The 27,084-nt window shown below is 46.5% G+C and overlaps 2 protein-coding genes across 2 annotated transcripts in view; one reads left to right on the top strand and one right to left on the bottom strand.

The window, feature by feature from the left end:
* The window catches only part of LOC308231488 (D(1B) dopamine receptor-like), a gene marked incomplete at both ends in the record, with an annotated part of 47,676 nt that extends 30,093 nt beyond the window's left edge, over positions 1-17,583 (top strand). The window contains 6 exons of the mRNA XM_080636982.1: positions 4,442-4,628; positions 11,048-11,127; positions 11,203-11,259; positions 12,090-12,378; positions 15,385-15,561; positions 16,908-17,583. Of these exons, the coding sequence (XP_080493108.1) occupies positions 4,442-4,628; positions 11,048-11,127; positions 11,203-11,259; positions 12,090-12,378; positions 15,385-15,561; positions 16,908-17,583 (1,466 nt within the window). The remainder of the gene's footprint in view (positions 1-4,441; positions 4,629-11,047; positions 11,128-11,202; positions 11,260-12,089; positions 12,379-15,384; positions 15,562-16,907) is intronic.
* A 5,209-nt stretch (positions 17,584-22,792) lies between these two features.
* Positions 22,793-27,084, bottom strand: part of EIF2AK3 (eukaryotic translation initiation factor 2 alpha kinase 3) — a gene marked incomplete at its 3' end in the record, with an annotated part of 46,331 nt that continues 42,039 nt past the window's right edge. Inside the window, exons 14-17 of the mRNA XM_080620926.1 lie at positions 26,531-26,698; positions 25,934-26,035; positions 24,079-24,141; positions 22,793-22,969 (exon numbers count right to left, since the gene is read on the bottom strand). Coding sequence (XP_080477052.1) covers positions 22,793-22,969; positions 24,079-24,141; positions 25,934-26,035; positions 26,531-26,698 — 510 coding nt within the window. The remainder of the gene's footprint in view (positions 22,970-24,078; positions 24,142-25,933; positions 26,036-26,530; positions 26,699-27,084) is intronic.

Here is a 27,084-nt window from a genome sequence, read left to right as displayed (position 1 = left end):
AAGATTCAGCTGCTCCCTGCATATGTGCTATATGGAGTAATCCCTGAGTGTGGCTGAAATGAAGCCACAACAAACAAAGAGCATTCAGGACCTGCCACCGTTACCAGTCGCGGGCAGTGCTGCACCATTTCTGTGTCTGAACATGCTTTTGTAGCTTATGAGCCTCAAACTCTTCTCTGGCTCGGGGCAGAATCCATAATAGAGCAGGATTTGGACACACAATTCCATCTGTTAACTTGGTTCCATAGCTACAGCCCTGCAGTTCAGGGGTGGGATTGATCCCTTGATCTAAAATTGCCCACAAGACCAAAACCATTGAGCGCTTCCATAAAAACCTCCCGATGCTTACAAACACTTGCTGTCATAGAATCACAGAATCATGGAATCCCACGTTGGAAGGGACCTCAAGGATCACCTGGTCCAAGCTTTCCAGGCAAAGCATGACCTAGACCAGATATCCCAGCACTCTGTCCAGCTGGCTCTTAAGAGTGTCCAATGCTGAGGAGTCGCCACTTCCCTGGAGAGATTATTCCAATGGCTGATTGTTCTCACTGTGAAACATTTCCTCTTGTGTCCAATTGGAATCTTCCCAGCAGTAACTTGTGCTCATCGCCCCTGGTCTTCTCCATGTGACTCCTTATAAAAAGGGAGTCTCCATCTTCTTTGCAGCCACCCTTTAAATACTGGAACATGGTGACAAGGTCTCCCCTGAGCCTTCTTTTCCAAGGATGAACAGTTCCAGCTCTCTCAGCCTTGGATCATCTTTGATCATCTGCGTTGAGACAGTCTGAATTTTGAGGATTGGTCTTCTTTTATTCTTTCTATAATTCCATAACTACATATCCATCTTCCTGCCTTGACTTAATGGGTGCCATGATAATGAATATCTGATAAACTCCATCCCAGGCTCCAGTAATTCCCATGGATTTCACTAGGGATTTTGAGGGATTTCTAGTTTCCTTGAAAACCAGGAAGATCCTGATTTCTTAGTAGAATGAACAGGCTGCAGTTCAGCTAAAGCATGACACACGAAGACATGGAGGTATTTGCAGGGTGAGAAGTGTATCAATGAAAGCATTATCAGAAGCCAAATGTGGAAAGCAGTGGGAATACCTGTACTATTCACATCCAGAATATAACTTAGGTATAACTGAGGCAGGAAAAATTAGGCGTGTGTATTCCCTATACAGCCATTGGAGACAAGTGAGACCTCTTTTGGGGTTGGACAGGCAAGTGGAAGCAGCGTAAGACAGCTGAGCTGAACGCCTGTGACAAGCAATAGAAGCAATGCCTCAATGTTCATCTAGGAGTGAAAATGTCAAGGTAGAAAGATGACAGATCTCACCTGGAAAAGAAAACACAAAAAAATGGGGTCTGATGAGGGGAAATTGGAAGGGAATTTGCCAGGTAGGATCCATCAAGCACAAGAAATGCCTCAGACTACAGCACATAAGATGTTTAGAAAGCACAATCAGGGAGCACAGCAGGTGTCAAGGGAACCTCATTGCCTGGGCTGATGACTAACACCATTTACACTGAAATCAAGCCTTGCATGCCAATGCCACCTGGCACAAAGCACATCTCTGCCTCTGATCCCTAGTGCTGCTAGGAAAGCCGTGGTTAGCAGGCGTCTTTGGTGTCTCCAGCTCAGAACCCTGTTCAGCAGCGTTATGAAAGAGCGATTTAACAGCAGAGAAAACTGTTTGCCCAGTTTCACACCTGGATAAATCAAGACAGGCAGGAAAGCAATTGCTCATTTCTTCCTTCTGCTTTTCATGCAGCTGCCATAGGAAAGAAGCTGAAGAAGGGGTATTGCCATCAGGACAGGCTTCCCCTCAACAGACAGAGGAAGAGAAGACACGAAACCAAACCTGCCACTTCTACAGGTCTATTTACCCAATGCCATGTGATTTATAAGCCTTTTTTATCCGTTGTTCTCTGTGCATTTGGAAATCTGGTGTGATGGGGTCATTAGAGGCCATGGCAGCATCCCCACTGCCAAAGCCTTCATGTCTGAAACCCACCAAGGAACACTAGTAACTGGTTGGTTGTGATACATAAGAACTCCATAGTGACCGGCACTAATGCTTCTTGGAGCAAACACCTCCAGAAAGAACTGACATGACTTATAAACTACACATAATCAGTCCAAAAACATTCCATCTACGACTGATGTACATTGAACAAAGCAAATCAAAAGCAGGTTGAAGAAAAAGCCCAGAAGTGCCACAAGACATGGGGAGAATAAAGCAGAAATCAAGAAATATCAACTTAACTCGCACAGGTAAGGTGAAGATGGAACATCTTTCTCTGCCACATTGTCCACAGCATCATTTGATACCACTTTGTCTTCCAGTGCAGAAGAAGATGACATATAAGTGTTAGTGGATGGTACAGCCTGCACTGTGCTTACTAATGGGGGAACAAGTGAAAATGAAGCTGTTGCCAAGTCCTTCCACTTGGAAACATAACACATTCATTTGAGATCCTTCCATGCTTCCCAGGGGTTTTAATGATGTTGTCCAAGTGGGTACCAAGTGTAGATGAAGCCTCAGAGCTTTCCTGAGTATTCCATACCCTGCACCCTCTTATTTGGCAATTGAAGGAGATTTGTTGCATTCTGCCTTTGGCTTTGGTGCTGGATGAGCACAGCTCTACCACTGATCAGATTTTCTGACATCAAACAGCTTTTGCTATGCAAAACCCTCTGGAATGTACATTTCCCATTACTCTTCTTACTGCGACGATCAGGAAGTCAATTGGATTCTACTTTTCCTCACTGCTCCCTTTCTAGACAGCAATGCATATAACGTAAGAACAAACCCATGAGATCATACCCTAGAACTCCCTGCTTGACAATATCCTAGAAATCACAATAAACATTAAACCATGCCATGCTTTTTGATGGTTTGTGATATGCTAACAGGCAATAGCAATCCCAAATGATATTAACACCAATGGTTGACAGAGCATTTCCAGTTTTGTCAACTTTTCCCTTCTTTTTGCTGATATCTATCTTCTTTGTCAGGTTTTTGGGATAAGTGCTATTACACGTGAAGAACTGCCAGCCTTTACCATGATCCTCTGCTCTGTAAGAACTCCATGATTCAAGCCTGACAGCCTGCCTGGATAACATGAAGATAAAGCAAGTCACAGTGAGAGGATGGTCATGATGCCTGGGCAAGGCAGAGGGATGCCCTCTGTGATAAGAGAGGGCAATGAGACTCTCCAGTGCTGCACATGGTGGCAGCTGCCGCCCTCAGCCACCTCCAACCCATGGCCATGATCAATTAACTCTAATTTAGGGACAGAGGTGACTTCTTCTGGGGGTCTTGAACTATTTTTTGCACTATAAATTAAAGAAGAAAGAGAGGAGGAGAAAAAGGAGGGTTCAGGAAGGCCAAGTGCAAAGTCCTGTGCCTGGGTTGGGGCTGTATCAATACAGTCTGGGGGATGATGGGATTTAGAGCAGCCTTGAGGAGAAGGACTTGGAGGTGTTCGTTGATGAGAAGCTCAACTTGACCTGGCAGTGTTCACTTGAACCCAGAAACCAACCATGTGTTGGGATATATCTAAAGGATAAAGCTCATCCAGTTCCAACCACCCTGCAATGAGCAGGGGCACCTTCCACTAGAGCAGCTTGCTCCAAGCCCCTTCCAACCTGGCCTTGAACACTGCCAGGGATGGAGCAGCCACAGCTTCTCTGAACAACTTGTTCCATTGTTTCACCACTCTCATAATAAAGAATTTCTTCCTTATATCTAGTCTAAATTGACCTTCCTTTAGTTTTAAACCATTACCCTCGTCCTATCACAACAGGCCCTACTAAAAAGTCTTTCCCCATCTTATAAGCCCCTTTTAAGTGTTGAGATATGGCCTCCCTGCTCTAAGGTCTCCCCTTCAGGAGCCTTCTCTTCTCCAGGCTGACCCAGCCCAGCTCTCTCAGCCTGGCTCCAGAGCAGAGCTGCTCCAGCCCTCGCAGCATCTCCATGGCCTCCTCTGGCCTCGCTCCAGCAGCTCCACGTCCCTCTTGTGCTGCTGCCCCAGAGCTGGATCAGGGCTGCAGGGGGGGTCTCCCCAGAGCACAGCAGAGGGGCAGGATCCCCTCCCTGAGCTGCTGCTCACGCTCTGGGGGTGCAGCCCAGCACATGGGGCTGATGCATTCAGGTTTGATTTGGGGTTGTTTTGGAACAGGAGCTATGGATGGGGTTCACACGCTCCCAGCATCACGTGTGACACCCGCGCAAGCACCACAACCAGGTTTTATACCTTTTCTTAGGCACAAAACCTAAGAACCTCACCTCTTATACCGAGCCCATGTCCTGCTCAGCTTCCCCCAGGGGATGCTCAGGTAACCCTGCCCCAGCGCTACCCCCAACAGGTTCCTCTTAGAGCCAGCGCTTGTTTAGCGGCTCACGGACAAAGCTCCCGCTTGCTCCAGCAGCAGGGAGCCGATCCGACCCCGTACGGCCGCTGCGTGATGGGAAGGGCTGGTTTGAACGCACTAAAACCAGCGTTTCCACGGGGAACAGCGGCTCGAGCCGGGGATGGAGCAGGACCGGCCGGGTGGGGCGGGGAAAGGAAGGGGCGGGAGGAGCGGCTCCCCTTGCTGCCGGCTCCTGTTGCCGGTAAGTGCCGTTGCCGCCGGGACCCCCCTTCCCGTTATCCCCTTCCCTCGCATCCTTCTCCTCATCATCTCCTTCCCCGGTCCCCCCTTCCCCAGCATCCCCCTCTCTATCCCTCACCGCTCCCTGTAGGACCCCCTCATCAGTGGGCTCACCCCAGGCAGATCCTGTATCCTCCCGTCCGGAGGAAACCCCCTCCCCAAACACTGCATCTCCTCCTTCCCAGGTCAGGACTCCCCTCATTCCTTCCCTGCCTCCGACTGACCCTTTCCCAGGACCGACTCCCCCTGCCCGGGGTGATGCAGGGGAGATGCTCTCCAGCATCTTTGGGGTTTTACCCCTCTGGGGTTTGGGGTTTATCCCCCGGGATTTGGGGGATTTGTACCCCAGGGTTTGGGGTTTTTGAGCCTCGGGGTGTAGGATTTGGCACCCCGGGGCTGGGTGTTTGCACCCCAGGGGTTCGTGGTTTTACAACCCAGGGCTGGTGTTTTGGCAACCCAAGGATTGTGGGTTTTGCCCCCCTGGGAACTGGGGTTCCTCACCCCGGCTCAGTCGTTCCCCCAGCACCCATGGGCACCCCGGTGTATGCAGCACGGGTTTAACTTTGCCTTGAGTTTTACCGCTGGGATTGCGCTTCAGTCCCTCCTCGGAGGAGTGGCTGCAGCAGACTCGCTTCAGCTGTGGGAGAGCCTGTGCTGCTGCTGGGGCACATCTCCACCGGCGAACCACTGTGCTGTCGTGTAGGTGAAGGTTTGATGTCCTGCGTTGGGGCAGAATCCATCATCCTATGGATCCAGGCTGGAGCAGCTCCGTAGGATGGGATCTGGGAGCTCTCTGATCTGATGTGAATCCCTTGGACCCTGCTGCTGGGGAAAGCACCGGGCTCAGGGTGCTGCTGCTTCAAGCCTGCTGCCAGCGTTCAGCAGCCAGTTTTGAAGGTAAGGATCGTGTGTTTGGCTGTGTTTCCTGTCCCGGGGCTGCAGGAGACGTGGTAAGAATTGTTCTGCGCCGATTTGGGGTGGAAAGAAACCGTTCCTGCCCTGAGAAACTCTGCCCTTCCAACGGGAAAGTTGGACAGAGGATGGGAGAGCAAAGGGAAATCACTACGCTCGCTCACTGCATGGCCTCTTTGAATGCATGTTTTGCATCCCCAGGGATGTTCCTCCTCCTCCATCACCTCACACCATCCTCTCCGAGTGTGTTTAACACATTACTGAGCCACTGCAGCCTCGCTGGTGGCAAAGGGGAGGAGGGAACCGTGTCCTGAGGTCCTGGGGCAGGTATGGCTGGGCGCTGCTGTGCACTGAGTCGTGCTTGGTTTAGCAGAGCAGTGGAGTCTGGCAGCAAATGTATTTCCAGTTTCCATATTAGGTCAAACTTTCTGTGTATTAAAGGAAAACTGATGAAATGATGGAGTTCTGCTCAGGCAGACTGAGAGCAGGGAAGCAAAACTGTAATGTCCTAATAACAATGCAAGCCCTCAGGCATCTGAGATCCCCAGGAAATCTGGGATGATCCCATATCATGGTGCAACTGGGCATTTATCCCATTGATTTAAGGGGGCTCCTTATAGAAAAGGCTGAAAGACTGATGTTGGAGGGAGGCACTGTGCTCTATCAGCAGCACAACCACATAAGCTGCTGCAGTTCATAGAAGAAATGAAGCACTCCAGTATTGAAGTTGTGGAAGTACATCCCTGGGAAGGACGGCACATCCTGCTTTGTCCCAGAGATTTCCATAGGATTGTATCATCCCCCGCTTTCCTGTACTGACAATTCTCCAGGCTGTTCAGGTGTAGCACTGCTTGGCAAGAGATATGAGTTCCTGGCTTCCCAGATGGAGGCAAAAAGGATGAGAGACGTCAGGTTTGGATTCTTGGCTCTGTAAGGGACTATGGATGAGCTTCCAGGGAGCCTCTGCCTGGGGATCCCTGAAAAGGAGCCAGGAGCAGCAGGACCCTTTTGTCTGCGCCCTGAATCATGGGATGGTTTGTGTTGGAAGGGACCTTAAAGCTCATCCAGTTCCAACCCCCTGCAGGGACACCTTCCACTAGAGCAGGTTGCTCCAATCCCCTGTGTCCAGCTTGGTCTTGACCACTGCCAGGGATGGGGCTTCAAACCTGGAGTTTCAAGCATCCCTTCTATTTATTGTTGGGAAAATCATGGATGTAGATGATTTGCAACCCCTCAGCCTGTTTTTTGGTTATCCATGCAGTAGTATGGCCAGGAGAGTGTTTCTCTAACGTTTTGTGAGTGTGGGCACGTTTGTCTCCTGTATTTATGCATTGTTGTGCCCTGCTCCTAGGTGTATCCCATGTTAAGCAACCTGCTATTGGTTCTCGACTTGCAAAGTCCTTTTACCCCAGGCTGATGGATAAGGTGGTATTTCAGTAGCATAGAGAGCTTGCAAAGACGAACACTAACGGCTGTGTCTTAATTCCACCTCAAGTTGGAGTGCTGCCTGTGTTCACAGAGCAGCACCAGAGCAGCGCTGTGTAAGTAATGATCTGCTTTAATTAGAGGTGTACAAACAGTGATGCATGTTTAACAGTGTGAGCACAGTCACTGTTTGCAGGAGGAGGAGGCTGTGACTTCTGAACCTTCTTGGTTTAGACCTCAGAGCAGCCTTCCAGTATCTGAAGGGGGCCTACAAGGATGCAGGGGAGGGACTCTTCATTAGGGACTGTAGTGACAGGACAAGGGGTAACGGGTTCAAACTTAAACAGGGGAAGTTTAGATTGGATCTAAGGAAGAAATTCTTTACTGAGAGGGTGGTGAGGCACTGGAATGGGTTGCCCAGAGGAGTTGTGAATGCTCCATCCTTGGTGGTGTTCAAGGCCAGCTTGGACAGAGCCTTGGGTGCCATGGTTTAGTGTGAGTTGTCCCTGCCCATGGCAGAGGGGTTGGAACTGGATGATCTTAAGGTCCTTTCCAACCCTAACTATTCTATGAGTCTATGATTCAGTGTTCCCTCTGGAAACCCACAGAACAAATAAAGCATTCTCAGCTGGGATTATTCAAGGCCATAGACCAAAAACTTGACATTAATTTTTGTAAACCTGAGGACCTGACTTTGCTAAAGCCTTGAATTGAAATTGATGGGTTTGGACCAAAAGACTTGATCGGTTTAAACCTTAACATTTGACACTGATTACATGAAACCCTGAGGGCTTTCAGCAGCGTCTGCCCAGGGGCCTGCCACAGGGCTGGATGGGCGGCAGACCTGCTTGCTCCTGAGAAGCAGGAGAGCTCAGGTCAGCAAATCCAGTGAGGAAAGGCACAGGAGGAGCTTTCCTGCTCTTTTCCCAGGCACCTTCGTTTGTTGATTTATAATTTTAATTCTTGTTTTTGAATTTTCATTTTAATATTTATACTATTTATTTTACCTTTACTTGTGATTTTTTTATTTTCATTTTTAAATTTTAAGTTTCATAAATTTTATTTTTAAAATTCTGATTTTGTAAAATTTTATTTTTATATTTTCATCTTTTAATTTTTAAATTTAAAATTTTTACCTTTCAATTTCTTTCACAATTTTAAAATTTTTACTTCTCTGTGTCTCTTTAATTTTTAAAATATTGTCTTTTAACTTTTTATTTTTCAAAATTTTCTTTAATTTTTTATTTATTTTCTGTTTTTAATGTTTTAAATATTTGCTATTTTTTTTAACTTAAAGGAAATTACCAAATCCAGCAAGTAAACAGAAGTCAGGGGAGGCAGCTGAGAACTCTGAAGGGTGAGTGGGTGCGTGTAATACACGATCACATAGACTCCTGGAATCATAGGACAGTTAGGGTTGGAAAGCACCTTAGGATCACCCAGTTCCAAGCCCCTGCCATGGGCAGGGAAACCTCACCCTAGACCACGTCACCCAAAGCTCCATCCAACCTGGCCTTGAACACTGCCAGGGATGGGAAAGGTCAGTGTTGCTTTCACAATGGGCAGCACGGCCTCACGGTCATATGGGAGCGCTTGGAGGCGGCCGCTGAGTACGTGGATGGGGAGCACTGAGCTGATGCTGTCTGCTTGGACTTCTAGAAGGGCTTCACTATGGTCCCTCCTGTTGGAGGCTTTTAAGGAAACTCAATGGTCCTGAGTTAAGAAGTTCCTTGTCTGAATAAATATGGGTTGAAAGGGTGAAGTGCAGGGGGGGAGCGGATGGTGAGTTACCGTGTGGGATAGAGAAGTCACAGTGCCCTTTACAGGGATAGGGGCTGGGATGTGTGGGGTTCAATCAATCTTTAACTGTAGAAATAGTGAGTAGCAAAGTGGTGATATTTGCAGGTGAAACAAAGGTTAAACAGAGCATGCAGGGCAATAAGGGATTGCAGAAAAGCTTTTATGATGTTCATTGAGCATTAAAATGGAAGAAGAAATTCAGCTGTGATGGAGTTTGGGGAAGATGGAGAAAACCCAATTTCCTCATTGCATCTATTCTTTCTAAAGCATTGAGCTCTGAGCTGTTACTGCTCAAGAAAGAGATCTTTGGAATGCAATAGGCAGTCCTGTGGAAAGGTCAGCTCGGTGCTAAGTGCCAATCAAAAGCAGCAAACCATGTTAGGGAGTGTTATGGAAGGGAAGCAGGACAAAACAGAGAACATCATTATGCCCTTATATACATCCACAGTGCATTCACCTCTTGGAAAAAAAAAAAGGAAGTGTGGTCTGGATGATCAGGTGGTGAGGTGGACCGCGAACTGGCTGAAGGACAGAAGCCAGAGAGTTGTAGTCTATGGGGCGGAGTCCAGTTGGAGGCCTGTATCTGGTGGAGTGCCTCAAGGGTCAGTATTGGGACCAGTATTATTTAATATATTCATCAATGATTTAGATGAGGGAATTGAGTGTACTGTCAGCAAGTTTGCTGATGACACTAAGCTGGGAGGAGTGGCTGACACGCCAGAAGGCTGTGCTGCCATCCAGCGGGACCTGGACAGGCTGGAGAGTTGGGCAGGGAGAAACTTGATGAAATATAACAAGGGAAAGTGTAGAGTCCTGCATCTGGGCAGGAACAACCCCATGTACCAGTACAGGTTGGGGGTTGACCTGCTGGAAAGTAGTGTAGGGGAGAGGGACCTGAGGGTCCTAGTGGATGGCAGGATGACCATGAGCCAGCACTGTGCCCTTGTGGCCAAGAAGGCCAATGGCATCCTGGGGTGTATTAGAAGGGGGGTGGTCAGTAGGTCGAGAGAGGTCCTCCTTCCCCTCTACTCTGCCCTGGTGAGACCGCATCTGGAATATTGTGTCCAGTTCTGGGCCCCTCAGTTCAAGAAGGACAGGGACCTGCTGGAGAGAGTCCAGCGCAGGGCAACTAAGATGATTAAGGGAGTGGAGCATCTCCCTTATGAGGAAAGGCTGAGGGAGCTGGGTCTCTTTAGTTTGGAGAAGAGGAGACTGAGGGGTGACCTTATTAGTGTATATAAATATATAAAGGGGGAGTGTCACGAGGATGGAGCCAGGCTCTTCTCAGTGGCAAACAATGATAAGACAAGGGGTAATGGGTACAAACTGGAACACAAGAGGTTCCACTTAAACTTGAGAAGAAACTTCTTCTCAGTGAGGGTGACGGAACACTGGAACAGGCTGCCCAGGGGGGTTGTGGAGTCTCCTTCTCTGGAGACATTCAAAACCCGCCTGGACACATTCCTGTGTAACCTCATCTAGGTGTTCCTGCTCTGGCAGGGGGATTGGACTAGGTGATCTTTTGAGGTCCCTTCCAATCTCTAACATACTGTGTGATACTGTGATACTGTGAAATGGTTTGCAGTTTTGGTGCATCTCAGAGGACCAGGAGGGGTGGCAAGGAGTCCTCCATTGCTTCTGTATGAGGAATAAGCAAGTTGGCAAAGGGTCCTCAGCGTGACCAAGAGATGATGAAGGGGGATGTGGTGGAGATTAAAGAGCCCATCAGCGGCACTGAGAGGGTGGATGGAGGTTGATCATAGAATCATAGAATGGTTTGGGTTGGAAAGGACCTTAAGATAACCCAGTTCCAACCCCCCTGCCATGCACAGGGACACTTCACACTAAGCATGAGGATGCAGGATGCCTCATCCAATACAAGGACCAGAGGGCATCAAATGAAACCAGCAGGTGACAGGCTCAAAACAGGCAAAAAGAGGTGTTTCTCTGCACAGCACATAGCCGAGCTGTGGGAGTTGCTGGATACAAGGTCATGGATGCTAAAAGTTGACATGGGCCAAAGGGGAAGCAGGACAGCTTCATGATTTAGAAGTCCTCAAAACCATCTTTAGAGGTAATTCTGGATCATTGGCTGCTGGAAGGAAAAGCAGACATTGGGGAAATCTTACTGTGTGACGCCTTGTTCTTATAATCCTGCTGAGGCACAGTTTGGCTGCTGTGAGATAAGGCATGTTGGATTACATGGATGTTGATCCTGACCCGTTCTTGTGTTGCACTCAATAGTGATGCCCTGGAGATGAAGACTGACCTGAGGGCACAGTGGAAGCAGAGCCCAGTCACAGGAGACGTGGCAGCATTCAGATGTAACAATTTGATATCTGGAAATATTTCTATAATACCCTTTTTTCCCAAAAGTTTTGTCTTTGTGTTCCCATCAGCCACACCAGTGACTTGTGAACTGCTGAGATTGCAGCGCAGCATTCCCACCTTCCCAGGTAACAACAGTCGGTCAAAGTCTGGGAACTGAGCTGTGGACACAAGCATATGGATTTCCTCAATGGAAAAGTGCCCCATTGTGGAGTTGGGAGCCTCTTCTCCCATCTGGGCACAGAAGGAAACACGAGTCTGAAGGCACTGAGACTCAATTACTTGCTTACTTGTGTTAAGCTCTATGTGTGGTTGTGTTAAGCTCTGTGTATGGCCATTGAGACTGCAGGATGGAGCTGCCCACTATGGTAGTAAAAAGCTCTGAACTTCAGAGCCTAAAGAAGTACCAGGACCACGCAGGGCAGAGAATGTGCTGAACAATGGGGTTCTGAAATCATCCAGCCTGGGCAAGCAGCCCCACTTGGTCTGTGGGTGGCCAAGATGATGATGAGAATGTATAACCATAGGATGGTTTGGGTTGAGCAAGACTTTAAAGATCATCTGGTTCCAACCCCATGCTTTGTGGACATGGCCTGTTGGGATTTAGCAGAGCTGCTTTCATTTTGGATTCCAGTCGATTACCTGTCCCCTTTCTGATCTCAGGACGTTTCTTTTTGTATCCCACTCCACTGATGATGCATTTCCATTCACAGGCAGGCTTTTAATTGCCGTGAAGAACTTCAGCCAGTGCTTCATGTTTATACTCACCTTCAGGATTTCAGACACTTGTAGTGGACTGATCACCATGGGACAGTGATGGCACAGACATAACCATGAGTGTGTGGATTTGTCTTGAAGGAAATGAAGCATAAGCATTATTTCTGTACTTCCTTCCCTAGGCCTACAAAGCACATGCATTAAAGTCATTATTTATTGCTTTTTCCTCTTTCTCTTTCAGATTTTAACAGTGGGAAGATGCTGATGAACAGAAATGAAACTTGGGTCTCTAATTCCTCCTCTGCTGACTCCTCCTTTGTGAAAGGAGGTGGCACCTTGGCAGGGATCGGCCTGCAGGAGGTGGTCATCGGGCTGATATTAACCCTCATTGACTTGATCACGCTCCTGGGAAACACAATAGTGTTCATCTGCCCGGTGGTGGAAAAGAGGCTGCGCACCGTCACCTATATGTTTATCATGTCCTTGGCCATGGCAGACTTCCTTGTAGCTTGTCTGGTCATGCCCTTTAGGTAAGAAGTGCTTGCAAGGTAAGATCAGATGGTGGAGTGTGTGCAATGGCATTTCCCCTTGCTTAGTAGCTGCTCTTTGGGTAGAGCTGGAGAGAAGTTCATGTGCTGTGCTTAGGGCTGGGCTTTCCAAACAGCTTGATGGTGGTTGGGGTCCGTATGTGTTTCTATGCCTTAGTTTCTCTATGCTTTACACTGGGTCTGCTTATGGAGAGACTTCCCAAAGGTGTTCTTCCTGTTGGCTACATAGGGATGCTGGCTGCTGATCTGAACTAGGTATCCAGCCTTTGATGTGACTCCAGTGCAATGAGTCCCATCTTCCAGGACTAGCTCTGCACTGCACATAGGGTCAACAGGGTTGCTAGAGGATTTTGCATGCTCTGAGTGTTTGGGGAATGGGAGATGAGGACTGTGACCGGTGTGTCAGCGTTAAGCACAATGTGTTGCTCCTTCTAGAGTTTCAAAGGTAGAGCAGCAAATCACAGCGTATGTTTCCCCCTCATTTTTGTTATTCAAGAATGACTATTGAAATCAGTGCAGTTCAGTTCTCTGCTTTCCATTTCATACTTCTTTAACCTTATCTTTTATTTTCTGGTAGTGGAAGGGAGAAGAAAAGATGTTCCTTGCTAGCGTAAGAAAAGGGATGATTTGATATTACTGACTGTGAAACGCTATTGCAGAGATGTTGTTCTTCATATTCTTGGTGAAATATGGAATTCTGATTGTTCCTTCTGGTTCAGACAATGTACAGTGGGGTTTGTGGGGAAGGCTGCTGATCTTGAAATCAAACAGACCACAGTCTGCAGGAGGATAACAAATGGAACTGATGCATGGGTTCTGATGCATGTTAGTGCATGCCAAAGAGAAGGAAAAGAAATTATCTTAGGAGTCAGTTTGACCCAGGAAAACGTGACAGAAAGGGAAAACAAGGCTGTTGCTTGGTGCCTTAATTTCATAAGAGAAAGACTTCTGTTTTGTTCTGGTTTGGCTCGTGTGCAGGAGCGGTTCAGCTGTTCTTGGCTCTTGCCTGGGTACTCCAGCCAGCCCAGCCATTTCCAGGCTGAATATTTCCAGCTACTCTTTTCTTTGGCAAGCATAAGTGAACCACAGCAGTGACTTTGCTCATGCTGTGTGCTTCTTTGGACTTTCATTATTCCTTTTTCACCAGCATCATGTTCAAGCTACAGAGACATTTTACATCAGAGAAGAGAGAACAGGTACCACATCCTGGTACCACTGGTACCATACCCACAGGTACCCTGCGCTGTAAGAACATCTGCCAGGTCAGGTGCATCCCACCAGATGTGTGCTGATGGGAGATAGGGATCTGTGTGCAGGAATGCTCATGACAGCAGCATGGTTTACTTCTGGAAGGTCATGGTGCTCACACCATGGGCTTTGCAGCATCTCTGGGGAGAAGAGGGCTTCTGAGGAATGGGAACAAGGCACCCAAGTCCATTATTGGATCCATGCTTTGAATTCTATATGCCTCATCTGTAAAAAGAGCCATGAAACCTTTCCATATGTGTGCAGTGGGACCCTCCATGCTGCCCACGTGGAGGCTGGGTAGGCTCCAGTGTACTCAGCTCTCTCTTGTTTGCTTTATGTCAGGTTTTCTCACTTCATTTCCAAACCCTCTATCTCACCCTTTCTCTGGTTAAACCTCAAAATCCTGCCTGAGATACACGGCTATCACTCCAGAAAACATCAGGAGTTGAAGAGAAGGAAGACGACCACTTCACACAGTAACTGAGTCTCAGTGACTTCAGACTCATGTCCCCTTCTGTGCCCAGCGGGTTGAAGATGCTCCCAACTCCACAAGGGGGGACTTTTCAGCTGAGGAAATCCATGTGCTTGTGTCCACAGATCTGTTCCTGGAGTGGTGCCACGGGTACCTGGGAAGGTGGGAATGCTGAGCTGCAATCCCAGCAGTTCACAATTCACTGGTGTGGCTAATGGGAACACAAAGACACACCAGTGTGTGCGCAGGGACAGGTTCTGCTACAGCTTGGTGCTGGCTTGGATTGTTGCGCAGCATCCTATGTCACAAAAAGCTCCTGGGGCCCTTTGTCACTCCTGTACCCAGAGTTGTGCTCTAGAACAACCTTCACAAGTCACTTTAATGAATCACTGCTAACCAGATGCAGAGCAGGCACTGGTTTCCAGCTCCTCTGACATCAAGCTGACTCCTTCTGCCCTGGCAGAGCCCACCTGAACGCACTGCAGCGCAGCAGCACCACCTCCTCTGTATTTGCCCAGCAAGCTGTGAAGTTCCAGGACAATTAAAGCTTTGCAGGACCAAGTCATCACTCAGCCTTTCACTTCAAATTCACGTTCAACGCTTGTTTCAGCAGCACCCCAGGAGCTGCAGAAAGCAGGGGAAAGGAGGAGGAAGAGAATGGCAACTAATTGAATGCTATAGAAACGTGCACCAGCCTTCCTACAGCCATACGCTCCTTCCTTCACTGCTGCCCTCTTAAAGACCCTTCTTGGCTTTGTTAGAAATGATTTTGGTGTAACTCCTGCTTTGTGGTGGTGTGTTCACCTTGCTTTCATGAGCTGTGTAGCATACAAGCTGTATGGGCTTCCTCCTAGGGTTTAATGTTTTTAACCAGGAGTTAGCTTTGAAGCATGAGACCAGATGAAACCTGAGTTTCTTGGAGGAGAGAGCATCTTCCATGGCCCAGGAATTGGGTAGAATCATAAAAGCCTGTTCTGCACAGGGAAAGCTGTGCCGATGTAAGTTTGGGGAGCTCTGGGGGGCAGAGCACCTCCCTCAAGGCATCTGCTTGCAACAGGGTGCAGGCAAGAAGCATGGGTTTGGTTTTCTTCAGCCATGCCTCACCAAGGCGCCTTGTGTTGCGCTTTGAGGGTGAATCCCTGCTCTCCGAGCTGCAAACCCACCTTCAGTACCTCTGTGTTGAATCATGGCGTTACCTCCACGTAGCCTTGAAGACATGCATGAAATGAGTCCTTTAAGCACTGATTCCCACCCGTTTCCTCTCGCAGCATCATTTACGAGGTGACAGGGATGTGGCTGTTTGGGAAGCTCTTCTGCAAAGTCTGGATCTCCTTTGATGTCATGTTCTGCACCGCATCCATCGTCACCTTGTGCTTCATCAGCCTGGACAGGTACTGCTCCGTGGTGACCCCCTACCACTATTCAAGAAGGATGTCCCGTGGCAGGTGAGTGGTGTTGCTCATCACTTTGAGTCCCTCCCTATCTTGATCTATATTGGCCTATATTGACCCAAGACCAAATGAACTATTAACAGTTACTGCTCAAAAGCAGAGTGATGTGGCAAAAGGATCTTTACAGCATTTAAAGCTTTGCAGAAGATCTTAATGGGGTGCAGGAGAAAAGGGGAATGCAGCTGAGCTGCCTTGGTGGTGCTCATGGGAATGGACTTTTTTGAGCTAAGGATGGATTGCAAAATGGGGTAGAAACAAGTGATGTGGCTTGACTTGTACCTACAACTTGCAGGCATTTAATGGGACTAGGGGAAATGACACCCAGAAGAATGCGTGTAGCAGTAGTCTTCCGCCTTTTCAACTCATGATGCTTTCTGAAGTGAGAGTCATATATCTCAGGCAGGATTTTGAGGTTTAACCAGAGAAAGGGTGAGACAGAGAACTCGGAAACAAGGTGAGAAAACCTGATACCAGCAAACAAGAGGGAGCTGGAGTAAAGAGACCACAGGAATCACAGCGTGCAAAGTAAATCCTGAGACATGACAACGCTTCCCCATCCCTGGCAGTGTTCAAGGGCAGGTTGGATGGGGCTTGGAGCAAGCTGCTCTAGTGGAAGGTGCCCCTGCTCATTGCAGGGGTTGGAACTGGATGAGCTTTAAGGTTCCTTCCAACTCAAACCACTGTGATTCATGGAGGGAAATGCAGAGAAAACAGGATGAGTTTTTCTAAGCTCCTGTCAAGGTTTTATGTGAAACATTGAAATGAGGACTGAAGATGGGGGAAAGTTGTCTAAGGGAGGACACTGTGGATCTGGAGTGCTTTATCAGGTGGGTTCAGGCTCTTTTGGGGAAGTTACCACTGTAACTCTTGCTGCATGCTATTTGGGAGCATAAGTCCCTAGGATGAGGAGGGGGCTGCACATCATGCTGTGTTGCAGAGCGAGCGCTGCAGTGGTCCTGAGGATCTGGTGCCCATCAGCTCCACCTTATTGCTGCTCAGAGGATAATGGCTAGAAACCCAAGCTGAAACCAAACAGGAAAACCTACATGCAGTTGTTTTAAATAGAAACAGAAATCCTCTCTGAAACCTTTTCTCCTCATTTTTTCCAGCCATCCTTTACATTGACCCCAGTTCTGTAAAGCACAGACCCAGTTACCCCATTGTTACAGATATTCATGTCTGGACCTGTTTACCCCATCTCTTTCTCTTCTTCAGGCCCTGTGGTACTGCAGAGCAGGGATATCCCACATGGGTTACAATGGGGATTGACTTGTACTGTGTGTTCTCGACTCAAAATTGCTCATACCCTCTCTCCCCTCCCTGTCTCTTTCCTTGCACAGATGCATCGCAATGACCTGCATGGTCTGGGTATACTCCTCCCTTATTTCCTTCCTTCCTGTCATGCAAGGCTGGAACGAGATCCCCGGAGTGGACTTCGATGAAGGCAGAGAATGCATCTTTGTCACCAACTGGATTTTTGCCATTGTGGCTTCTGCTCTGGCGTTTTTCGTTCCCTTCATGGTCATGTGCAGCATGTACTTCTTCATCTACCGCGCTTCGCGGCTCAAGGCCACTCGGATCGTGTCTCAGACCCTGGAGATCCACTACCACCCCAACAGCAAGCGGCAGAACCACCTGCAGCTGGAGAACAAGGCCACACGGACCATCAGCATCATCATTTCAGTCTTTGTGCTCTGCTGGCTGCCCTACTTTGTCCTCAACGTCTGGCTCGCAGCAAGAGGCACCGACTCCACCAGCACGGTCTTGGTTGACGCATTCAAGATCATCACTTGGTTGGGGTATTGCAACTCCACCATCAACCCGATGCTTTATGCTTTCCTGAACAGGGACTTCCAACGGGCCCTGAAGAAGCTGCTCATCTGCAGGCACAGGTCTCAAGTGAACATTGGAGAAGACATGGTTTCCATAGCCACGTTTTCCAAGACTGCTCCAGACGTGGAATATAGCATTACGGTGCCAGTGCCCAATGGTGCCCTGAAAGGCAAACCCAAGTAACAGGGATTCAGAGCCAGTTTCTGGAGGTGGTGGTACAGAAAGTGCCAGAGCACATCCTAATGGAAAAATAATGGGTAGGAAAATAGAGGAAGGAGGGGCTGGAATATTACAGCTGGGGACATAGGGCGAAAGTGCATTTCTTCATCTTCCACCAAGGAACTTTGATATTTTAGGGGCAACTCGTTATAACTAATGGAGTTAATTCCTTCCTGCCTAATTACTTTTTAATGAGCATTTCCTAAGACGAATTCAACCTTCATGCAGGGGAAAACAGCATCAGTATGATAATGTGAACTTGTCTCCATGTACATCCTGGTGATCTGCAGTGTAAGGTGGGACAGCGTTTCTTGTCTCTCAAGCCACTGTAGCTCTCACCTTGCAGCTTACATTACAGATTTCATAGAACCATAGAATGATTTGGGCTGAAGGGACCTTAAAGCTCATCCAGTTCCAATCCCCTGCCACGGGCACAAGCAACTTCCACTGGAGCAGGATGCTCAGATTTGACTGGTTTTAGTAATTCTGTGTGTGTCAGCCTGTGTATGGGCATTAGGAGGGATGTGGTCAAGGAGCAGAGGTCACGTCTTTACAAAGGCACCACTCTGCAGTCCGGGCTGTTGCTCAGGGTTCAGCTCCCTTCCAAGGGGTTCAGAGCTTTCAGTGGCTTTGTGTGAACTACCTGTGAGTGTCCTTATAGAATGCTGGAAGGGAATACCCTATGTGGCAGGCCCCAGCGGATGAGCAAGGCTTGCTGAGAGTGCTCAGGGCGTTCAAAGGGGGCTGCAGGTGACCAACAGCAGCCAAAAAGGGGACATGAAGAGGAATTACTGTGTGTTCTGCACTGTGGTGTGTATGCCTTGCTGCCATGAGTGCAGCTGCAGACTATTGCTGGACCATACAGCCATAAGAAAAGGATGATGAATGGGAATGATTACTTTTACCACTCCCAAGGGCTTGTCTGGACTTCAAACAGCATTAAACAGCACTGGCTGCCTGTGGGAGGACCATAGAATCATAGAATAGAATCATAGAATAGTTAGGGTTGGAAAGGACCTTAAGATCATCCAGTTCCAACCCCCCTGCCATGGGCAGGGACACCTCACACTAAACCATGTCACTCAAGGCCTCATCCAACCTGGCCTTGAACACCGCCAGGGATGAAGCATTCACAACCTCCTTGGGCAACCCATTCCAGTGCCTCACCACCCTTACAGTAAAGAATTTCTTCCTTAGATCCAATCTAAACTTCCCCTGTTTAAGTTTGAACCTGTTACCCCTTGTCCTGTCACTACAATTGACATGAATTGCCTTACCAAAGGATGATCCTGAAAAGGCAGGCCTGCTCCCAAGTCTCTGCAGCATCATAGCAGTGAGTAAAAGGATTTGAGCCCACAGGATCACAGACTGCTCATACAATGGCCATTGTTTCCCCAGGCACAGTTCTGATGGGGTCTCACACTGGTTTACGTGGGAGTCATTGCACTCGGAGCCTGCTTTTAGACTGATCTTCCATGGACACAAAACACTTGAAGGATGGTTTCTAAAACAGCTTCTTCCGAGTGCTCACTCGCCTACCTGGGACAAGCAAGGCTTCTGCAGCATGAAGAACACAGCAAACAGCAGAAAGATACCCAGGTTGACATTTAATGCTAAAACTAATGGACTGAGGCACTCAGAGGGGTGAAGAACATCACTTTGTTAATAAATAAAGGGGGATGTTGGTAAAAGCCCTGAGTGCTTCTGCTCCTCCAGCTCAAAGGCAGCAGGGGATTGTCCTCAGAGGTGTAGCAAAAAGCAGGTCGCTACTGCCTGGAGCAGCTCAGCTACTGAAGACCCTGGTACAAGCATCAGTTCTTGCTCAAGAGCCTGGTGGAAGAAACAGCCCTGACCTGGGGTTGAAGCACCGGTACTCCTGTCAAAGGACTCTTCCTGGAGTGGGTCTCCCAGCTCCTATGACTTCAGTAACAACATGGAAGCGGTAAGGAGAATAACTACACAATCCTGCCCTTACTCTGGGGGGAAGCACCTAAATCCAGTGGGCACAAAGGCGGACAGGGGTGAATTTTTGCTTCTGTTACCCATTTCGTTTTGATAAAACAGGACAAGAACTGTGTTTCAGCTCCAGGAGCTAGGAGGGAAGGGAGATGAGTGACAGGCAACAACCTCTGCAAGAAGAGGCTGGGACTCTAGGGCTGTAGAGTGCAGCAGAGCCTGAGACCAGAGCTCCCTTTTGCAGGGCTTTAAGCTGGCAGCTCCACGTTCAGGTGTCCCTCTGCAGAAGACATTGGTAGGAAGGTACACGCTGATTTCCATGGCCACAGGAAGGCCTGAGCCAGTCTGATTGTTGGTTTCTGGATGTTAATTGACTGAAAGAAGGAAAAAAAACCTGTCCATGAGATATCAGAGCTACTATGTAAAGATTGGGGTCTAGTAGACAAGGTAGAAAGCTGCTGCTGTCATCCATATAGAGCTGAGAGAAGCCTGCCTTCATGGCTTTCCGAGCATAGAGCAAATGCACATTAGATCAAGGCCTTCAGTCATGACTGACCATTCAGTCTGAGCTGACTGAAAAACATCCAGCAGGACAGGGATGGAACATGGAAGTGTAGTATAATTAAAACCTGACTTAAAGAAGGAAAACAACATGAGAGGTGCATCCTCCAGGTAGCCTGAAAAAGCTGACAAAATGAGCTGGTGGGGGTATCGAAGCCCACCTGCATATTTCCTAGCACAGAGAAGCATCCTCTCTCCCACTGGTGGGGCAGATGAAGTGGAGTTGCCAAAGGCAGGGAAACGGGTACTTGCAGGCAAGACTTGAAGGAAAACTCAGGTTTTCCTCTGAGTTCCAAACCTCTCTGGTTAGGGAAAAGACTTTCTGGAGCAAAAAGGAGGAAAGACAGGCACAACCCTCTCCAGCACTGAGTGCTAAGGAAAGCAAAGCCTCACTGACATGGACAGTGAAGAGCTGAGCATGGCCAGACTCTTTTGCGGCTGGGTATGCAGTGCCCATGGTGGGATTTGTACATGCCTTTGAAGGCAAGTGTAACATCCCAGAATACGTAGGCATACCTAGTGTGAGCATGTATAGCATGTGGATACTGAAATGCTGCAGGGTCCTTGGAATAGGCGGCTGCTTACATCCAGCACACATACACAGGGAGTTAAAAATACCGTATTCTTCATTTCCTGTGCTCCGTCTGTAATCAGTGAACTGGCAGAGAAGCTCCAGAGGTTTCAAACGTTGGCATTTAACTGTGCATTTATAGCTGATGCTAACAGGGAAGTCCAAAGGAAGACGACACACTTAAAACTGTCTTCTGTTTAAACCTAGCTAAACTCCATAAAGTTCTGTTTTTGATCAGATACTGCAGCATTCTGGCTTCAACTGGACAAGCCAGTATCTAGATCCAAGAGCTTTTGTAATCCACTTCTGCTATATCATAAAGCTGCAGAGTATGAGCTGGTTTAACTGCTAGTCGTAGTGTCACACCACAGTAGTGATCCCTTTAATCCAACATCTTTTTTAAGAACCTGATTTCAGAGACTACAACTTTAAACAGATTTAAGCCTGTAAAACAAGCAAATGCATTGACACAAAACCAGTTCTAACAGTGTAAGAACTATCCCTTCTTACCATAGAATCACGGAATGGGTTGGGTTGGAAAGGACCTTAAGATCATCCAGTTCCAACTCCCCTGCTATGGGCAGGGACACCTCATACTAAACCATGTCACCCAAGGCTCTGTCCAACCTGGCCTTGAACACTGCCTGGGATGGAGCATTTATCACTCCTCTGGGTGACCTGCCCCAGTGCCTCACCACCCTCACCATAAAGAACTTCTTCCTTATATCTAACCTGAACTTCCCCTGTTTCAGTTTGAACCTATTACCTCTTGTCCTATCACTACAATCCCTCTGTTAACTGCTGACAGCTTGCCTCTGTAATCCACTCAGTTCAGACAGATCAATTCTCTTCTTTCCTCAGGCAGTATCTCACTTCCAAGCAGCATATTCATCTTTGCAGCATCACGTGCACTGTGGCAAGTATGAGACAGGAAAGCAAAGCAAATGAAGAGAGATGCAGTTCCTTTCCTTGTGTTCCAGCTACACTTGGCTGCCATCTGCAGCCTGCACCAAGCTGGCTCTGAACAGAAGCGAGTACTAAAGTGGTTTCCTTTATAAATAAAAAAGTTTATTAAATCATTTAGACTTGAAAGAAGTCACAATAATTAAATGCACTCAACAACTGCAGCGAGTGCGTTCTGTACACCACCAACCCAAATGGATTGATTCTGGATTTTATAAATAAAAATTACCATATTTACAGGGCGAAATAAAAAGCATGGCATTAGGCAGTTAAATCAGCAGGTTACACAAATAGCCTACCAGTTGATTCCTTAAAAAGTACAAAATCTACAAGGTTACATACGACATGTATGACTTCATTAGGTTTAAGTCTGCAGAATCACAACATTTTCATACACCAGTTTTACTATGGCTCTTTCAACCACTGCCTATAAAACCTCCTTTTTTGAATGGCAAAAAAGCTCCTTTTCCTTCTCTACAGCTTTATCTGTATAAAACGCATTCCCTAAGTTCTACTATAGTGCAGAAGTATGAAATGATTTCTTCTAATGACTGGCTATGGAGAGTGACGGTATGTACAACTGTGGTACTTTTTTTGCTTTAAAAATAGTGCAGCTTCCCAGTTGAGCCACCAGGAACAAAGAGTGGAGTCATAATTCATTTCAAAATCCTCTTCATTTCACCAAAGAGCAAGTGATCCGGAGAGATACTCACTAGGGCTTAGAGACTGTAACTTGCTCTATAAAAATACAGGATTTTCATTCTATTTACATGTTACAGATCTCTCACTTACCCAGCAAGCTGATATATACAAGCTTCAAAAAACAACCCCCAATAAACCCCCCAAAAAGGATAATGGAGCACACCATTGGCAAGCACAGTAGCTGGACCCATCCACCTAGGACAGTTAAGGTAAGAAGAATGGAATGTGAGTGTGGTTACTGGTTCGTTGGCTTGTCAAAGGAAACCATGAATCTGTCCAACACATCTTATACACTAAACATGGCCAAACCCAAAAGTTGAAGTAAACTATTTCCAAAGATACACATTCTGCATCGTAGGATCCTTCTGCTGAACAATCCCTGTAAAACCTGCCGCGCGGAAGAAGTGATCCTGAGGATAGTTATTTGCTTGGTTGTCTGGAATGTTTGTTTCCTGATAAACTCATTGTCCGTGACCTCTGCCTAAGCACTGGTTTTGGTGGGAGTTCCAAGTCTTCAAATACAGGGTTTTCTATGATTGCTGCAGCCTCCGGTCTTTCAGTGGGACTTGGAGAGAGCATGTCCTTCACCATGGTGTACTAAAAGAAAACACAGCATAAGTGTTACGTGCACCAATTCATACATTCTTTCTTATTTAATGTTCTGTATGAACAAGAGGAAGATATTCCCCATTGCTATCTGAGTAATCTGGGTATTAGTGCTTTGGCACAGTAGGTAGAAGTGCATTATACATGAAAACGGACCACTGGGCATCTGTTAAACTGTCTTTATTGTCAAGGACAACAATCAATTTGGCAAATCAAATCTGACCCAAGATTCAATAGTTTTAGAACCTTGCCCTTTTTTGCAATCAAAAAACCATTTAAAACATATTACATATGTTTTGTGAGTAATTGTTTGCTTCATAGAATCACACAATGGTTTGGGTTGGAAGAGACCTTAAAAATGATCTTAGTTCCAACCTCCCTGCCACAGGCAGGGACACCTTCAAGTTTAAACCACCATATTTTAAGGCATGCAGGAATTTTTCACAGTGAATTAGAGGTATTCCTTTAAATATACAGGTAGTTTGAATATTTCTCTCCAATTTAATTAGAATCAGTGTCCTGCTCATCACATTCCCCTAGGCAGCCTACAGCTATAAACCAAGAAAGGCTAGTCTCATTTAGCTGCTGGTCTGAAGCTACTGACATCTCAGCTTCTTATTGGAGAGGTTTTGTACATCACCTCCTCTTTATGCACGACCGCATCACTTTAAAAATCCCACTAATAAGAATACAGTACAGTTTGCTCATATGATTTCCTGCTTGAGAGATGAGTTCCTGGAGTGAGATCTCACATAGCCATTGTGCTACCTACAGTCTCCCCCCTTTACCTGTCTGGAACTCAGCACTCTGTGAATGTGGACTTGCTGCAAGAAACCATGTCAGGATGTATGTGAAATGAACGACAAAGGGAAGTCAGGTATAGCTACTGGAGGTAAATGGTGTGACAAAAGTATCATCATCCACATTATTGTAATGTTATAGCTTCCAAAAGGAGAAAAGTACAGGGATAGAGGGAGGAATCTTAATTACATGTAGGCTCTTTTTTCCCCTCTTTTTTTATCTGCAAAGCAATTGAAAAGCAAAGAAGAAAGCAACACGTTAAAGAAAAAACTACCATTAACAGCACCAGATGCACTTACCTCTTGTGCATATTTCTGAATGAACAATGGTGGGAACTTCAAATTTCTAACATCACTTAAAGTCTGCAAGAATGTTAAGAAAAACATGTCACTTTTCCAAAACACCATTCTCCAGTACTATTACTCTATCATTTTTAAAAGATATGTAGACTATGCAAACAAATCAGCCTGATGGAAAAAAACAGCTTGTTTAAATTATATAGCATCACAGAATGGTTTGTGTTGGAAGAGACCTTAAAGCTCCTCCAGTTCCAACTCCCTGCCATGGGCAGAGACACCTTCCACTAGACCAGGTCGCTCCAAGCCTTCTTCAACCTGGCCTGGTTTAAAGTCTTGCTTTAGTGGTTAAAAATCACAATATATTTAAAATAGGCAAGTTCCTGCTTCCCTAGGTATGCAGCCTGCATTAGGAATAGTGTTACAAGATTTCTGATCTCCGTAGTTTTAAATCAGAGACACAAACTTGTCCTTTCTCACTTGGGCTGAACAAATCTGTGCACCATCTATAATCCGTAAGATCATCTACACCAGTATGAAGACACATGAACTGACCAAATCTGTCTCAACAACGTAAGCACTAGTCTTTAACCTTTATGGACTAACGAGGTGATTTATGAGCGGTTTTGAAAGAGGATCACGTTCTATTTCTGTGTCTTTACAAGGCAGCTGGTCTCCCGTGTTTCTTTCATAACCAGCACATCAGCTCCACCTAGTGACAGTATTTTTCCCATGTTCTGCCACACCATTAGTTGCACCAGGCTACCTTACTCACTTTAGCATGTTTTTATCATAGAATGGTTTGGGTTGAAGGGACCTTAAAGCTTTTCCAGTTCCAACCCCCTGCCATGGGCAGGGGCACCTTCCACTAGAGCAGGGCTGCTCCAAGCCCCGTTCAACCTGACCTATCGAGGATAGCTCTTTATGGGGTATGTGTTTCAGTAAAACTGATTTTAAGGACATTTAAATTGGTTTCAGTGCAAGGGGTTCAAATTCAGCACTGCCACTCCTTGTGTGGACTACACTCTTTTGTACCATAAAACCCCAGAGCATTTTAAGCAAGAGAATGCAATGCCAGCGTAGGTGAAGCATTTGGTCAGGCTGCATTCATGGTGTGGTTCAAGTTGCTGCTTCCATCTCTGCTGAAAGCAATCCATCTTCACATGAGAATTTCCCCCCCTCCCAGGCACATATAAATTCTAAATACAAGGTATAATGACTCTCTCTTTCTTGCATAGGCCACTGGTCATCACATACAAGAGGAAAAACCTTCTTGGTTGTAGCCCCTGCTCTCTGTGAACTTGAGCAAGATGGATCTCACACCCATTTTAACAGCAAGCAAGAGTTGTAATGCACTATCAAACGTCCCAAATTCACGTTTGATGCAGTGAAGGTCACCAATTACTGGGAAGATTGTGCTTGAAGCTGGGCGAGACTCACAGCTAAGACTCACTATAGGAAAAGGAACAGCAGTTTTTCACTAAATGCTCTGAGTGGAAAAGCACTGCAGATGCAAATGAAGGAAGAAATAAAAATGCACAGCATGGTTCCAATTCTTGAATGCAAATCAAGCTGGTAGGCTTAAAGTCACAAGCTATATTTGTTGCTTGAGTTCTTGGCTATCCTAGTTCAATAGTTTCTCTTACTTGGCTTGACAACAGAAGAGCTTTGTAAAGAAATTAAGGCCTCAGTTCAACTGCACACATTAGGAAGACTGCAATTTATTTTCAGTGATTCAGGGGTCTGTACAAGGCTGATAAAGAAGTTGTGCTCCTGATTGCAAGACTTGTCAAAAGTGAAAAGAACCTCTTGCAAGTGATTCACCAAGCAAATAGCCACTTTAAACAAATATACATACCCTGACCCTCTCCATCTGTGTGCTGAAAGGGTAAAGCAGCTCAAAGAGAATCAGTCCCAAAGAAAAGATATCCACCTTGTGTGAATAGGTGTTCCCACAGATCTGGAAATTCAAAATGAGGGTTGGGTCAGTCAAGCCACTCACTGTATGTGATTATGTACAACACAAACAACACCTTTCAAGTTAACATACAGAAGCGATTAGCCCTATGAAGAGCTGAAAACTAGAGGACAGGCACATGAGTGAGCAAGGCCCTGATCACCAGCCCCTCTTCACAGACCCAACTTATCCTGCACAATAGCGTGTCCTTGCCCAATTAAATTCAGTGTTACACAGTTATCTAGTACATGAAAAACAAGGTAACTGAATGCATCCAAGTACAAATCATTACTCACTTTTTTCCCCTATAATAAATGCATATATTAAAATATTAATTTTGGAATTCAATTTAGTTCAAAACTCTACTTTGATGACAAAGAATTTAATTAACTTGATTGCAACAATTTACTGGAAGGAATTCCTGATCTTTTGAGCTCCCAGGAATTCAGGTGACTTCCAGGCACTGCCAGATATAACTTTAGAGCAGAGAGTACAGACCTGTTCTGGGCTCATGTAGAGTTTGGTCCCTACTTGTCCTGTGTGCCTGGCATAAGCTGGCATTGGGGTGAGTACTGATTCCTCCTCCTCATCTTGGTCCATAGCAGTTACCAGTCCAAAATCCCCAACTTTTACTATGTCATCCATTGTGAAAAATATATTGGAAGGCTACAAAAAGAAACAGGAAAAAAGAAAAAGTAAGTGTTAAACAAGTCTCAGTGTTTCAGAAGATACAGCACTTTGTTCTAATTCAGATAAACCATGCTGTCAAGGCTAAAAACACTCATTAAACATCAGGTTAACAGCACCAACTGATAATCTTAGCTATTCACAAGAAAGGAATTACTCCTGCATTAAACAGTCTCCCTTTCCAAAACTCAGACTGCTCATTTCTTGTCATCCCATAGAGGTTTACTGGCACTACATGGGTCTATTGAGTAACATACACAGAAGTCAACAGCTGTTGGGAACAGCACAGATAAGTTATCCAACTCTCTATCACATGGCAAATTCACACCAGATGCTGGGGTTCTAACTCCAAGTCTTTTTTATTG

The sequence above is a fragment of the Psittacula echo genome (genome assembly GCF_963264785.1).
Source record: "Psittacula echo genome assembly, chromosome: 1".
Lineage (NCBI taxonomy): Eukaryota > Metazoa > Chordata > Aves > Psittaciformes > Psittacidae > Psittacula > Psittacula echo.
Note: the sequence above shows the minus strand (reverse complement) of the source record. Positions and strands in the feature narration are given on the sequence as shown.